Raw genomic sequence first — 17,181 nt, forward strand, 5'->3', positions numbered from 1 at the left:
AAACAACAGGTGGTATGAGGAGGCCAGCAACAGGTGGTAAGATGAGGCCGGCAACAGGTGGTGACAAGAGGCCATCAACATCTGCAAACAGGAGGTCAGTATAAAGGTGGCAAGAAACTGTAAAAGTAGGCCAGTAACAGGTGGTAACGGGAGGCCAGCAGCAGGTGGTAACAGAAGGCCAGGTACTAAGCGATATGAAGTTGAACCTGTTAGAGCAGGTGTATGATGAGGAACAGGTAACACTTGCTAGACTAGCAGTAGTAGAAATGTTGTCAGTAACATATGTGGAGGGAGAGCAGTTGGCAAGTGTGGGTGGCACGAACGCTTGCACCCACACAAACACACACCAACACACACACACGCCCTCACACACACACACACACGAAGCAACATTAGTGTAAATCTCTCTCCCTAACATAAATAAAAGAGCCATTGTCCCTTGTCATAGCTCCAATATTAAGAGAATAGCTTAGGAGACAAACTGTCTGCTGGCAAACATAAAAACAGCCTTCAAATAGGAAATATTTAGCAAGTCGTTCATAATCCTATACAAGGAGAAAACTAAAGTATTTCTTTCAGGTTTGGTCATCGCACCTACAGAAGCACAAAGAGCTGATAAAGAAGGTCCAGAGGAGAGCAACAAAGATGGTGACAGACTTAAGAGAGACGAGTTACAGGGAAGGACTAGAGGATTTAACATCTTACTGGAAAGAAGAGTAAGGGGTGACAAGAAACATTTGACCGTTTAAAACAGACCGACGACGCAATTATGGGGTCTGGAATATATTTTTTTTTTTCAGGCTAACAACAGACGCCAGTTGTAAATCTACTCCTACCAGAGCTTTGAAAGAATCCTCTCTGAACACACATGCTACAGCCGTCCCACTCAAGTGTGGAAATGTATCAAGATCAGTTATGTATTTCAAATTCACACTGCGGATTTCCATACTTCATCATCGTCAACCAAGAAGTCCAGCTCGTTACATTCTTCTTTACTGATACTCAAAAGTTGAAGGAAGTGTCAAGCCAAATCTTTATTTTGTTCAAAACATTTCCTCTCATCATTCCTTCTAAATGTCCTCCGGTGTCAAGAGGAGCTCTTGTTATACGCTGCAAATCATTAAAAAGAAGGATCGTGGAATAAACAGAAAACGCTCGAAGAACATTGGAGAAAATTCAATTATCGGACGCATATCGATTCTGAATTCTGGAGACAAATGTGGGTTTAAGGCACATCTGGGCAGCTGCCGTGACTGTCATCTTGTCAGAGGGAAGGAGGGGACAGAAAGGGGAAATAATGGGTTGGACAGACAGAGAGTAAGGAGGAGATTCGGACAAGAAAAAGGACGGAAGACGGGTGTTGAGGCTGTGGAAAAGAACACGGGCTGGCGATCCTGTCTGACCAGGGAATGCCAACGAAGAAGGAGCAGCGAGTGAAGGAGAAGGTGAAAAGAAAGAATCATAAAAAAATAAATAAAAAAGACTGGAGGCTGGGGAGCAGGATCAAACAGGACATCAGACAAAGAAAGCTGATATGAGAGAGAGAGAGAGAGAGAGAGAGAGAGAGAGAGAGAGAGAGAGAGAGAGAGAGAGAGAGAGAGAGAGAGAGAGAAAGCGAGAAAAATAGGGAGAAAGAGACAGTGAAGAAAGGAAAACTGGCGTGAAAGGTCTGGCGAGGAGGAAGTTGGAACAGTGTTGAAGAGTGAGGAAAGGAGACAACTTGAGAGGAGGGAAAAAAGAATGATACAATGGGCAGTGGGATAGATATGAACAGGGAGGAGAGGAGGGGCAAGGGGTAAAGGAGGAACATGTGGAAGAGGTAAGGCAAGGAGTAATGGAGGGGCAAGTGGTAGAGGAAGGGCAGCGTAGGAGAGAAGTGAAAAGGAGGGCAGGGAGGAAGGGAGAGAGGAGGGCGCAGATGGAGGGTGTGTGAAGAATGACAACAGTGGGACAGAGAGACAAGGTGAGGTGCAGGTGGGATGGAAGAGAACGAGGAGCTAATACCATGGGAGGAAGGAGGGTTATAGAGGGATGGAGAAGCAGAGATGGAAGGAGGTCCAGTGAGGGAAGACCTCACAAACGACCTCCTCTCTACCCCTTGCGACGAAGGCCAGACTGACGGTGTAATTAGTTTGAAAGTCCCTCCATCTGTCCCGGTGATTGTCCACACGACTCTAATTAACAACACTCAACTGTCATCGAACTAGTTACATATATTGTTTGTCTACCAGTGTGGATACCTACTGATAACCAAATCATATTGCTCTAAGTTACGGTCAATCACAAGTCAGCATCGGTTGTACGACACCCGTGCTGCCGTAACACCGCTGCCAGACACTAAAATGTTCCATCTAGCGTTCGTACTGAAGGAGCCATGGTCTGCTTTACACTGGACGCGGCTAATGTGATCCAATTTCCTCTGCACAAATCAATCAAAAAGTTTAAACGAATAACATAGCGCAACAGAATTACGTTATAGACTATTCTAACATGTCATTATTCCATTCTTTCTTCTTGTCAAAAAGCTCAACCCTCTGGATCAGGAAGAGATGCGAATGATTTTAGGAAACCAGCGAGGCGGGTTGGCTGTGGGACATCCCCCCCATCCCACAACCGACGAAAACAAAAACATATGTTGGGCCAGAATGCAATGTAACTGAGGCACGACATTCAAATGTGCATAATTATGATGGATATTCCATCATGTGAACACAGGAGTTTGATCAGCGTCCCCAGAGAGATACGTGAACACTCAAGTCATTGACCTCGTTCTGCATCTATCACTTACCCCTTTTGAGAGCGGCGGTACAACCCTAGAGCACAGCGTTTTAACCCTTGGGTTTGATGGGCCGGCCTTTGACCCGACGTCCAAAGTTAGGCCAAAGGCCATGCCATCGAACCCAACGGTCGAACCGTCGTGCTTATGAGGTTAAATTCTTAGCTGGGCCACCGCTCATCCAACCGTGGGTGAGGCACCCGGAGATGCGATGAGGCACCACTACCACACAGCAGGGCACCGTCCACGACTTGGGGAGATCATTACCCAAGGAGGACACACTACAGCAGGGGTGTCAGGTACTGTAGCCTCCTCATTCACATCGACCTTCCCCTCATCATCTTAGTAAACTTACAAATCAATATAAATCAACTCGTACAGTATGGCTCTGGAGATCACACAAGTAACAGTTAACTTCCTCATCGACCAATCAATTAAGTACTTGAAATAACGAATACTATAACGAAGGAATTCTTTCGTTTGATGGTGGTGTGTTAAGAGCATTACAACAGCGACCGGTTTGGGAAAGAAGGAGGAACTGCTCTTTGCAAGATTCTAGCAAACTTAACGTTCCCAAAACACGAGTCACCACGTCATACGTCAGTAAATATATGCAGATCTGCTGGATGCTCTGCCAAGTCAGTCTGAATGGAACGGCTCCAACATACTTGTGGTAGGTCCGCTAGCCGGAATGATGACAATACTGTGTGTTGTCCTAAAACATTAACATTCCGCTTATGTCCAGAAGCTAGCCTGGTAACCCGATTGTTCTTCTTTGTGTGGTGTTTGGAGCGCTGGCGTACTGTGCATCAAAGTCTACTGATGAAGGCGATCAGCAAATACCACTGCACTGTTGCTTGCACACCTGCAGGCATCGCAGTCTACGACCAGTTTGGATCTCGCCAGGTACTCGTGTAATTGTCAAGAGCGAACGCTGGTATGCACCATTACCACAGGCGATCTGAAATCGTTAACGTGGCTATGAGAGGGATAGGGAAGTGAGATACCATGCGAGAGTTATTAAATAGACGAAGGAGGAAAATAAAGTGCACGAGGAGGTGGGAAGGAGCAAGGGGGAAACAGGGAAGGAGAAGAATGGCAGAGAAAACTAATCTATATGAATTCCTCACGAGAACAGAGATCATGTGTTCTGGGAGCAGCTGAGCGAATGTATCAGTAGTTTTGATGCAAGAGACCGGGTATTAGTGATGGGTGATATGAATGCGAAGGTGAGTAATGTGGTAGTTGAAGGCATAATTGGGGGCATGAGGTATCTAACATCATGAATGGAAATAATGAACAGCTTGTGGAGTTGTATGCTGAAAAAGGACTGGTGATTGGGAATACCTGGTTTAAAAAGAGGGACACACAAGTATACGTATATGAGCAAGAGAGATGGTCAGCGGGCATTACCGAATTACATATCAATTGATAGACGGCTAAAAGAGAAGGTTGCAAATGTGTTAAGAGGGGCAGTTGGAGGGATGTCTGATCACTATCTTGTGGAGGCAAGGGTGAAGATTTTGTAGAGGTTTTAAGTGAGCCAGGTATCAAGAAAAGAGCGAACAATATCGGCGAGAAGTGGGTGGAGAAAATAAATGAGCTTCGAAAAGAGACGTGTGCTAATGAAATACCAAGAGAAATTGGGCGTAGAATAACAGAAGGTAAGATTAAACGAAGCTAGGAGAGTGGATGAGGAATGGATGGTATTTAGGGAAGCAATGATGGCATGTGCAAGAGATGCATGTTGCATGCGAAAGGTGGGAGTTGAAAAAGATGGAAAATGAGAGTTAGGGTGAGCGAATATCAGTGAACTTAAGGGAGAGTAAGTTGCATCGGAAGAAGGTTGATAATGTGAGAAAAAAATAAGAGAATGAGAAAATCGGTAATGGAGGCAAAAGGGGAAGTGGTAACAGGAAGTGATGAAGTGAGGAGATGGAGTGAGTACCTTGAACGACTGTTGAATGTGTTTGATGGTAGAGTAGCAGATGTAGGATGACAGGGTCAGGGTGGTGTACGAAGTGAGAGTCACGGAGAGTGGTCTAGTGAAGAAAGAAGAGGTGGTAAAGTCTCACGTAGGATGGTATTGCTGTTGAATTTATTAAGAAAGGGGGTTGAATGTGTGGGTAGATGAGTAAGCTGGGATTTTCACTTCATGTGTGGATCACTTCTTGAAAAAAGTGGTCAACGTGGGGTCCTGTGGCTCAGGCTTCAGTGGCGACGATCGAGGACTCAGGAGGGAGTAGCAGGGAAAAATGAAAGATAAAGTTAAGGCTGCAAGTAGACCTTCTCCAGCGTAAGGTCCCCTCAGGAGGCCATCCCCAGGCCACTACCGTCCTGCCCCGACAAGACGGTCCGAAGGAAGACAGTCGTGGCAAGGTTAACGACTCGAGCTCAGAGTTACTGTGGTCTTCCACAGTACTGTGTTGAGCGATGATCCAAGCTGTAAAGCTGTATGTAGAAGCCCCCGGAAGGGAGGCCAGATGCTTCCTTATAACAAATGTGTATACAGGCTGCTGGAATATCATACTAGCAATAATACCTACAGATAACACTGGGGAGAGAGAGAGAGAGAGAGAGAGAGAGAGAGAGAGAGAGAGAGAGAGAGAGAGAGAGAGAGAGAGAGAGAGAGAGAAACTACATAATCAAGAACATTACCTTATTCTATATCCCGGTCAGAAGTGACTGTACACCTCAGGCATAGCATGTCTTCAGAGCATGTGCCTAATAACCTGTCACCGTCTCAAGGCACGAGACTTATATGAGCCAAAGCCAACTTAACCAGATCCACTGCACCTTTGCTCCAGTTCAGCGTCATGGTCCAATCTTATCCCCAGACGAGTAACGTAATCAAGGGGTCACCTTCTCAATAACCACTTCACGCACGATCAAATCAAAACGAAGCTTCCCGTGTCCGAGCCTATTTTGGTTACCCTACCTGGCCTTCATTAGTCACTCCTCCCTTGATTACATCTGTGGACCCCATTCATTACACCTGGACCACCTTCCCCTTACAATCTTTCATACTGTCTCACTATTGTCGAAAAAGAAAATAGATTCGTGCGACTAAATTTACAGTAAAAACAAAATAACATGCATCACTACGCAGCCGCCTACAGTCATGCCCTCCTGAGGGAGAGGGATTTACTACATCTCATAGAAGGAACAAAATACTCGATCGCCATAAAGCATCGTACTTTTCATGGGATCATACGAAGCAATGGGTTAGTATAATGCTTTAGTTACGTCTTTCCGCCGTTAGATATATACGCATTAGGAACAGGATCAAACCCAACCAGAATGCCCTAATACTGATGACTGTTTCTCTGGGAGCTTCATGCCTGTCTACTGCCAGGGTCATTAAAGCCGGCAACGTCAAACTGGCTGCTACATCCACGAACCGAAAAGTTTCTATTAAGACCTTCCTCAGGTGTTGAAGATACTTCTGTAACCACATACACTCTCAATACTTGAGGCCACATGAGAAAACTGTTGAGGACGTGAGCTGTGGTTACTGGACAACTTGTAACGAGTAAACAATACTCGTAGAGACTATCTCTTTCAACCTAGTCTCTAACCTCCTGTGCCCTCAGAGCCTACCGTTCTGAGCCCTACCTCCAACCCCGTGCGTTCTCACATCCCAGGCGCAAAACCTCTATTTGTTTTCACCTTTTTTTTCGCCATATGGTGGTGAGGGGAAGGGAAGAGCAATTCGGACAGAGGTGCATGTTGTCGTTTTAGCGGAGTGAATATGTATTTTTAGCGCCTTATCCAGACACCCCGACGTACTAGATGTGTGCGTGTGTGTGTGTAGGTGTGTGTGTGTGTGTGTGTGTGTGCGCGCACTAAACTAATAGCTGATATTTCTTTCTTTGCAGAGTGACGAACAAGTGGTTTTTCAGCGGAATAAGGCTCAAAGGGAACCACAAATGTGTTATGTCTCCGTTGCCACCTTGATCTTCACCATAACAGTAGTTTTTGTCTTGAGCGTCCTCCAGTTCCAGCTACATTTTATTTTCAGATATGTTCAAGTTGGCTTCTTTTCAGCCATAGATGTTTTCCCTCTTTATTCTCAGCACACAGGTATCTCCCGTCTGTGAAGCATCTCAGTGCCTTGTTTCGTACAATTGGCAGCATACGCAGACATGATCAGGAGGCAAGGTGGAGCGGGTGGGGGACTGGGGAGCATTTCAGTAGGGGAGGCCACGTGGATGGGTAAGGGCTGAGGAGTACTCCAGTATAGGGAAGCAGGTGGATGAGTTAGGCCTTGGGAGTAGCTTATTTTGGGGAGATAAGTTGGGCTGGTGGGGTCTGAGGAGTAGCTCAGTGTATAAGGAGGCCAGGTGGATGGGTGGAGCCTGGGGAGTAACTCATAAAGGGGAGACCAAATGGGTGGGTGGAGCCAGGGGAGTAGCTCACTATGGGAAGGACAGGAAGATGGGTGGGCCCTGGGGAGTACATCAGTACGGAAAGTCAGGTGGGTGGCTGGGGCCTGGGGTGTAGGCCGTCACGGGAAGACCAAGTATAGGTGGGTGAGGACTGAGGCGTAACTCATCATGAGAAGCATCGCTGACCGGACAAGATGGTACTGTTGCTTCTCGAAGAAAACCTGAGGCTGTACACCATCTCTTCAGGTCTGCTTACCTCACGTGTCCTTTCGCTGATAAGGTCTATTGTAATACCCAGTACGTTGGTGAGTGGCCTGATACTCTCTAACTCTATTGTTGTATCAGTTATCCTTCTATCGAGAGGTTCCACACACATATTAACGAAACAATAATAGTGAATTATGTCTATTTTCGAGTTTCTCCTATATCTCTTTCGAGTCTGGATGCTTCCACTGTACGAGGTGGGTGGGTGGGTGGGTGGGTGTGTGTGTGTGTGTGTGTGTGTGTGTTCAGGGAGCGTGCTACTGGAGACGAAGAGTTGTGTGGTGTCGTCAACATTAGTGATCAGTGTTCATATACCCTGCTGGAGGGGATATCTGTTGGGTCGGTTATAACAAGTGATGGTGCCATTATGTCGCCTCCCAGAATCCTAATTGGTAATGGGAATGCTGGTGATGATGTAGGTTTTAAGTCTATAATGCTTGTTGGATAAGGAAGATAGAGAGTTATATGATTTGTTAAATGGCCAGCTCTAGCATTTTATACCGAGAGCCGCTCGTCCAAACATTACTCAAGGCCTTTTGAATGTCCTTCTGTATCACTGTGTAATGCATCTCCGGGCATTTACTTGTTATTCTTTTTCTGCAGTCATAATGATGGCCGAGATTGTGCATCTGCCGCTCCGAATGCCATGCTGACTGAGGTTATAAAGGTCGTTGTCTCCCAAATGCGCACTCAAAGACTAAGTATTCTTTCGAATATTTCAGATTACTTTTAATGGGAAAACGTGTTGGGACTCTTTGGGTTGGTATCCGGTATTCCTGGCTTCGGCATCAGTTAGCCTTGCGATGTTATGAACGAAAACTTTTTCGTGAAATTTTCTCTTTTTCTTTTCAGACATTTTCCTGTGGCTGTGTTCCTCGTTTTCAGGATGGCTGTCCGTGGTTAAAGTTCATCTATTCTCAATGAGAAGCAGTTGTCGGGACCGCCGTCGTGTCAAGAGTGGTAGGGAAGTGTTCCATTGTGGTTCTCGGGCAGCCAGCTGAGGACCTTCAGTTCTTTGTTTCAATTGTGGATCCCGTTTTCTGTCCTTTTTATCTGTGTGATTCTGTGCGCACACTCCCAGGCGCCCATGAATCCGCACGCTATACCTCAGTCATCATCAGTCTCATTAACGATACAGGCCGATATTTGACGTTACAATTGGTGTTCCATTCTAGTCGCCAAGCTCCTTACCAGAACACTTGATTCGTCCTCTTTTCCAGATCAAATCGCGTTTTCATTCTGCCTTCACAACAAGCGTCTGTTGAAGGTCTTCTATACTTGCTGATGTAAGTCCTATGACCGCGTGTATAAGCTATGGATGCTGGTGAGACGGTGTTAGGGTTTCTTAATTACCCGAGTCGGAGGAGGGCATGAAAGTGATTCATATCTTGATACAATTGCTGCTGGCTTTTCTTTCGAGAATACTGAGTTCAATACGTCCAGTGTTCCCAGATGTCTACTGCCACATCCTACCTTTCCGGAGCTACATCTCATGTGTCTATAGATCATAGGTTTGGTGCTAATGACACTGTGGCTACCATAGTTGTGAGATCGCTGCAAGTGGGTTCACTCTAGTTGATGTGGTCGGTCTCTCAAGTCTCCAAGAGCCACGACGGAGATAGTAAGTGGTAGCAGATGACGTACTTAAGCACATAAAGCAGACTTATGGAGTGTGTCTAACGTAGGGACACGTGCCTTGTATGACAGTCCTGCACTGGAGAGGAAATAGGACGGGAGCTTGTGTGACCCTTCTATCAACAATGAAGATCGAAAAGACCGGGGGGGCTGTTCACCTCACAACAAAGAGGTAACGACAGAGATTCACGATGACAGTGAGGGGGCTCTTCGTTTAGGCACAGAGATAAGGCTGAGAGGGGACCAGTGCCTGAGGCCGAACCAGAGGCCAGTTGAGTAAGAGCGGTAGCTTTGAGGGTCTGCTGGGCCGCTGCCGCTGCCATCACACTGTTTTCTTAACTGTTTTCGTGATCAAGAGGAGAAAAGATTGGTCAAGGTAGGGGAAATAAAGAAAATGAAGACAGATTTAGTGTCATGATGTATCTTTTTTTTACATCCTGAATTGTATGCGAGTGGTTTACTGAAAATGAAAATGCACAGTAATTCGCAAAAAAAAAAAAAAAAACTTGCCGCCTCCCCACACTCCTTCCCTATATATTTTCAAAGGCGATGTCACACTTGCCTTTTGTTACTCTGCCATCCCTCCTTAGGCCTTGGTTACCACCTGCAGACGTTTGGGCACGGAAATGGCAAGGTTCCTCAAGTATCCTAAGTCCATGTTTTGGGTCCATAAGGTCTTAATATCCTGAATGAGATGAGGCGCTGATGAGGTGCTGCAAGAAGCATACGCCTGATCTTGTGTTCAAAGCACCCACTACGCCTGGATATCTCACTTTTACCCATGTTTTCTTGCTTCCAAGCAAGAATTCAGGCTTTCTCCTCCTTAGAAAGGTAAGAGCCAACCATCTTGAAGCAAATGTGGGTTAGAAATGAAGCGCCGACAAAATTACCAAAATGAAGTGGCAGCCTGGAGGAGTAAAGAAAAAAACATCGTCCACTCATGATAGCCTGAGGCACACAGAGGCGGGTTGCTGGTGCTCACACCCTTAGAAACACTAAACTTATCGACCAGATGTACGATGATTTCACCCTGAGAGTGTCATATGCTTCTGCCCACAATAAACTTTAGTCATACATCGCCGTTTAAAACATATGGGGGGGGGGGGGGGGAGAAACAAGGCTTCTTGCGGACACTGTACTTTCGGTGCCTTGATCTTACCCGGGTACTGAACACATACCCCCATCTCCACACATACGTCTTCACCATCTCGACAACGACTGATCTCCTATGCCTTCTGACAAGTGATTCACGTACAGTCGGTGCATCAGGTTAACGAAGTACTTTATTGGTCTCATCCTCTTGTGTTATCCCTGAGGGCATCATGTTCACCAAGAACTTTATGTTCGCTATATATCCATGCGTTCTACATCGTCGTCCTCGCAGGATACTAATCTACCACAACACAAGCTTGTTATTTATAAGTTCACCATCATCATAATACAGTATCACTACAGGCATACTTTATTCCCAGTGTATATTCACTGAAGTCCCCCACTTTGTCCATTACCAACAACATTCTTCGCATTCCCCTTAAATACTTCGCGTGCACTTGAAGGCAATACTCCAACGTTAAGAGATTCACTGTGAGGTCAGTGTGAACCAAACGTGTGCTACTGCGTTGTACAATTTGCCAAGAGAGGGATGGCACAGTCTTAACAGCATGATTCATCCTAGCAGTGACATCTGGCAACTACATCTTATGGCAGGTATGCAGGCGGGAGCTGAGCGAGCGCCGAGGTAGTGCGCCCCTGCGTGGTGGGCGGGAGGCCACTGCAAGATGTTGGTACACCATAACAAACTCCTGACCCAAGGTTCTTCGATACTTGACATTTCTATTTGTTTTCCTTCTTACCCTCGCAGTAGCACAATACAAGGAGAGCTAGAACGCGATGATACAGCAACACAAGCCGGTAACATATTTCCAAAGTAGAATACACTGCATATGGAATATACCCTTGTTTAGAAGTTACTTAAATCTTAGAACAAAAATAATCATTCACTGAAAAAGCCTTCATAGAAGTTCACAGTAACTCAGTTTACATTTGCTCACACGCCTTACTTCATCGTCCATCGAGGCGATGAATATGGAAAAAAAATGTTTGACATACGAGTGTATTCAGTAAAAATATGGCATAAACATGAGCATGAATATTACTTCCAATCATACTTTTTTATTCGATACTCATTTAAGCTTAACACAATTAATATATACCTGTTCATTTTGTCGACCTATTTTAATTCCGCAAATTATTCCAGAATGTCCCTGAGCGATAATCTGGTAAGTCATATTATTTCGTTGGAAAATATACTTAATTTATTCTAACCAAATGATTTATTCTAATAAAATTCATATGAAAAAAAACTGTCGTACTATTTATCAATTAATTTACGTTCCTATTTCACAAAATTGCGTTTCACCTCGAAAATATAATAGCAAAAATAAAGAGAAACCGTTGCTACATACCACTTTCTGACTGAAAGTTTCTGGAAATGGTGACAGAATTTCCTGGGCCAATTGTACGTGTTCCATGTCCACTACAAGCACTCTATCAACACTATACATGCATCACTACAGGTAAATGATTTTCCCCTCAAGTGTTATGTGTGCTTAAAATATATAATGTCGACTTATATGGGAAAAAGGTTAAATAAATCATAAGGTCAGTACGAGGAAACATGCAATAACGGTAACTCCATCCACTAAACAGTGTAAGAATCTTTACCGTGCAAATATTTGTTAGATGCAAGTACTTCGCCAACACATTAAATGCACTATAATAATTTTGTGCTTCAATTTTACTCCACTATATCATGTTCACTATTCATCATGCTTATGACGTTCATATGCTTCTCTATATTCATGTTTACTATGTTCACCAGGCTCACTATATTAATTGAAGCTTACTATGTTCATCATGCCCACTTTACTCATCATCACCACTATATTCATCATGCTCACTATAATCATGCTTACTATGTTCATTATAATCACTATATTCATCATGCTTACAGTGTTCATCATGCTCACTACATATTCATACTATACGTTTACCATGCTCAATATGTTCATCATGCTCGCTGTTAAGTTCATCATGCCAATGAACATCATATTATTGTACATTCATCATACTGTATGTTCATCATGCTCAATTTGTTCATCATCTTTGGTGTGCGAGAAACAAGTTCACTTGCTGAAACACAGTGGCTTCAGGTGAGCCAGGCTGGCTACAATGGCTCCATGTTGAAGATCAAGAGAAGCAACAATAATGGTAAGTGGAGGAAGATGAAGGGAGGAGGAAGAGGAGGAAAAGAAAAGAGCAGCAAGAAGAATGGAGAGGGAAGAGTGTAAAGAAGGAAGATGATCAAAGTCAGGCAGAGGAAGAAAAAGTACAGGGGAAATTTAAGGGACAGGAGAAAATATGAGGAAAGGGGCAGGAGGTATAGGAAAAAGGGGCAGCAGAGAGAGGAGAAAGGGGCTGATCAATGTGAGGATATCTTGAAGTTTTTCCAATAGCAAACAGCGACCCCCCCCCCCCCCTCCACCCTCCACACCCCCTCTTCTAACACACACACACACACACACACACACACACACATAAGATCCACGAACATCCATCAGTGATGTGTGTGTGTGTGTGTGTGTGTGTGTGTGTGTGTGTGTGTGTGTGTGTGTGTGTGTGCGCGTGTGTGAGGAACATGTGATGAGAACAGGGGGAAGATAATGTGGGTGATTAATCAACATTATATATGTAAGGGAAAGAAGCACAGTCTAGCTTCCTTTTCTGATAAAGATGACGAGCACTGGCCAGATAATCTCACGAACTTAAATAAGGATGTAAGACGCAAGGGAACTGGACGAGACAGGCCGGGGAACGGAACGAAATGACAGGACAAAGGAACACTGAGGTATGAGACGAAAAAGAGGCAAAGATTAACCGATATTACAACACCTTATGGTTGCTGGCCTTCGATAAATGTATGGGAGAAACCGCTGATAACAACGAGGAAGAACTCAGGAGATGAGGAAGGAACTTAATAAAGCACATGTCCAGTTTCTAGAGCTATGTAGTCAGAAAATCAGGACAAATTGCGGACGTTATTCAAGGTTCACGAGATGATAAGGAAGACGAAAATGGTAATGTTGTGGAAAAAGAAATGTAAACTGCATGGATGAAGGCAAGAGCAAGGGAGACACAAGGACATGAGAGGGATAAGGGGGTCATGGCACAACACGAACTGTAAAAAAAAAACTAAAACATAAAAAAAAAATGATTCTGGTGCCATCCAATGACATGGGGCAGGGAATTACTGAAGGATACTTGGCCGTGGAAGAATGAAAGCATTAAGAATCCTTTCATATTAGGGAACACATGCAGAAACACTCACAGAGGAACCTACCTGAACACTTTGCTTTGATGGGAACGTGTTGGGAATGAAGAGTCCTCTCTCTCTCTCTCTCTCTCTCTCTCTCTCTCTCTCTCTCTCTCTCTCTCTCTCTCTCTCTCTCTCTTCTGTAGCACCAACTTAGTACAAGTTGTCTCCAGTGAGCCATCCAATCACCATTCGTCTCCAAGAGAATGATAGCTCTCCATCTCCCGCTGATCTCACTACCTCTCCTCCCCATCTCTCTCTCTCTCTCTCTCTCTCTCTCTCTCTCTCTCTCTCTCTCTCTCTCTCTCTCTCTCTCAAGCCTACCTTACAGTCATCAAAGCTCCTCTGTCCACTTTAAACACACACACTGTGCCGGCACGGTAGCGTCCGGGAGCTTACGGGCTTTGTGCATAATGCAAGGCATAATACGTTCCTTGCTCACGTCCTTATGGCATTCTTCATTCATTTATTTCCTGGCTTACGTCCTTATTGCATACTTCATTCACTTATTTCCTTGCTCAAGTTTTTATTCCCATAGTCGTTCGTTTGTTTGTTTGCCCATGTATTTATTCCCTACTTACTCACTTCTCTAGCAACGCCTTTCTGTCCCCTGTGTTCCCTTGACCATCATATGTTTTTAATCTTTTATTTATCATGTCCGACGTTCCCTTCATTTTATTTTCTTCAAGTCTCCGCCCTGTGTTATCGCCTCTGTGACTAACTGTCCTTGATCAAGGACGGGAATCGCGTTTTCTTATGACTTCCTTTATCAGTTAGCACAGTATCTCCTCGTACCTTCTAGTTAATGTTCTCTTTCACATCGGTTCACACCACTTATCGAGCTGTCTTTCACTATTACCCTCAGTGATATGGAGATGTTTTTCACAGTCTTAACGTGTGATCCAAATACATATTTCTTCTATCAAACCATCTTTTATTAATAGCGTCACCAATTATCGAGTTATCTCTTATATCTGACTTCGTATCCTTTATCAATACCCACCTGTTATCAAGCTATCTCTAATCACCGATTCTACAGGTTTATTAACGTATCTTTTATTATTGTCCTCACCAATCACCAATCTCCCAAACCTCATTACTGCAGAACACACATATGCACCAACCTCACAGACCCATCTCAACCTCACAGACCTATCTCAACCTCACAGACCCATCTCAACTCGCAGAACATCTTCCCATTTCTCTGATAACGCTCTCAGAACTTACTCTCAGCGCTTGTGACAACCTCAGGGGAACATATATTTCCATCTGTTATGTTTAGCCGTTTGAAGCTTCACGGGTCATGAGGACACGGAGGGTCTGGAAAGCTTGGAGTGTTCCAGTGACGACACGCCAATATGGAGTCTGACATACACTCCCGATCATGTACTAATTCCTTGTTACGTGGGGTTAAGTCTTATGACTTATGATCCGTCGTCTCTCGTATATCATTAGTCTATACCTATCAGGGCATATCATCACGGCTATTCTACTAGACTAAGAGACTGGATTCATCTACGTAAGAAAAAGCTATATTCGATAGCTTACAGGTCATAAAATGTCGAAAGAATATATACCATGCTACACTTTTTCCTATGAACTAGAGCAGTTTATACTGCTTTTCTACCTTGGGACTTAACTCCATAACCCGAATTGTTCACTGTTATCTCTGAAAAGTTCGATGTTCTCCCTAATTCTTCTCTGTTTCCCATGAACCTTTCTTTGTTACCCTGAGGTACTCTCTGTACTCAATGAATTCTTTGTTCTGAACAACTCTTGGTTCTCTGAACTGTCTTAACCCACAAGTGATTCTCTGTTCCATCAAATGTTCGTTATTTCCTAAATTGTTGCTTGACCAGTTCTCTGTCCAGCCTGATCTATTATTTGTTTCTAAACTTATTTCTTGTTCTTAAACGTTTCGCTGTTCACCATGAACTGCTCATTGCCACTTGTACTGTTCTCCATTCCCCTGAAGTGTTCTCTGTTCCCTTTTAGATGAAGAGTAATGTTCCCTAAACTGTTCTTTGTTCAAGCTGTACTGTTCTGTGTTCTTTGTTCCTCTGACTGGTGTGTGCCCTGCTCCCTAAGCTGTCCTATGTTCAATTAAACCATCCTGCTCCATTGTAATGTTCTTTGTTCTCCTGAACTAATCCCTGTTCCTCTGAACTCCTGTTCCACTGAGATGTTTCGTTTCACTCAACTGCTCTGTTCCATTACAATGTTCTCTTTCCCCGAATTTCTTTATGTTTGCTTGCCCTAATAAAACTTTTCTCTACTCCTGAACCGTTCTCTTTTTAAAATGAACTTTTCTCTGTCCACCTGAGCTGTTCTCTGATCACCATGAACTGTTACAGTTGTTCTTTGCATTACACGTCGAACTCATGTCTACGACCACAAACAGTCGCTACACCCGCCATTAAGGATGGGAAAAATGAGTCAAAAATTTTACGGCTTTCACGTTACTGCAGACAACGCTTGTTAAAAAAAAAATTAACACAATGCACTATCATCATTCCTCTCTCTCTCTCTCTCTCTCTCTCTCTCTCTCTCTCTCTCTCTCTCACCTTCTTCAGCATGTCCTCGGTCTTGGCGAGGATGGTGTCGAAGCTCTCGCGATGCGTGAACACCTTGCGGGATTGTATCTTCCTGTAGAAGGTCTTCTCGATGAGCGGGCGGGACACCTGCCTGTTGAGGGTGCCGGCCACGTCCGAGTGGATCTGGGAGTCTATCTCAACCTCCTGCAGGAACGTCTCCCACGCCTGGAACATCTGGCTCGGGCAGGGCGGTCTGTGGGGAGACCAAGAACACCTGGGTTATAAAGCCGTTGTGGTGATGGTCTGTGGAGCAAAGAAGGCCTGAGGTTATATAGCTGTTGTGATGGTGGTCTGTGGGGGCCAAAGAAGACCTGGGTTTCTAAGGCTGCTGTGATGATGGTCTGAGGGGACAGGGACACCTGGTTTAAAAGGGTGCTGAGACGGTGGGCTGTGGGACACCTTGTTTAAGTGGCTGCTGTGATGGCGGGCTGTGGGGAGCCAAGTGCACCTGGGTCATGAGGCAGCTGTGATGGGGGGCTGTGGGGTAGGTCAGAGCGGGGTTCTGGGGCTGTTGTAATACTGCTGTGATCAGCTGCGTATGGGTAACACTCGGGTTATACGTCTGCTGTGTTGCTGTGATGGGGAGGCATGGACACACAGCCGGTGGGTGAGTGCTGTGTTGGTCGGGTGTGATGGCGGCAGCTGTGGTGGTGGGATGTGATTCGTGTTAATCTATAACACCTATGGTAACTTACCATACACAATGGTACCTTTAATATCACTACACTCCTATGAAAAGACCACATCATATACCAAGATGATGGGATCATTACATATATAAAATAAACTCACCAGAAAAAGTACGCTTCCCAACCTCATCATCATAAATACATTATACATCCAACATACATAATATTAGACCTGACATACCTGATGTGTAGCCCAGTCTAACATGATATGATTCCCTCCCGTTCATCACACCACCTAACCATCTTTACTTTATTATACCCTTAAGCTAGGCAGCTGCTCATTCATCATAACAAAGCTATCAAGTTCATCACATATTCATGCTCAAGTTCAAGTTCATCACATATTCATGCTCAAGTTAGCTTTCCTATAATCATCATCCGAATACTCTCATCATCCACCTCCAAACCAGCAAGTTAATCATACCCCCAAGACTGTTCTTCATCATACCTTCGGAGCTTATAT

The 17,181-nt window shown here is 44.6% G+C and overlaps 1 protein-coding gene across 1 annotated transcript in view; it reads right to left on the bottom strand.

The window, feature by feature from the left end:
- The window catches only part of Stacl (SH3 and cysteine-rich domain-containing protein), an 898,939-nt gene that overhangs the window by 847,683 nt on the left and 34,075 nt on the right, over positions 1-17,181 (bottom strand). The window contains exon 3 of the mRNA XM_071674332.1: positions 16,000-16,222. Coding sequence (XP_071530433.1) covers positions 16,000-16,222 — 223 coding nt within the window. The remainder of the gene's footprint in view (positions 1-15,999; positions 16,223-17,181) is intronic.

This window comes from Panulirus ornatus, chromosome 1 (assembly GCF_036320965.1).
Source record: "Panulirus ornatus isolate Po-2019 chromosome 1, ASM3632096v1, whole genome shotgun sequence".
Lineage (NCBI taxonomy): Eukaryota > Metazoa > Arthropoda > Malacostraca > Decapoda > Palinuridae > Panulirus > Panulirus ornatus.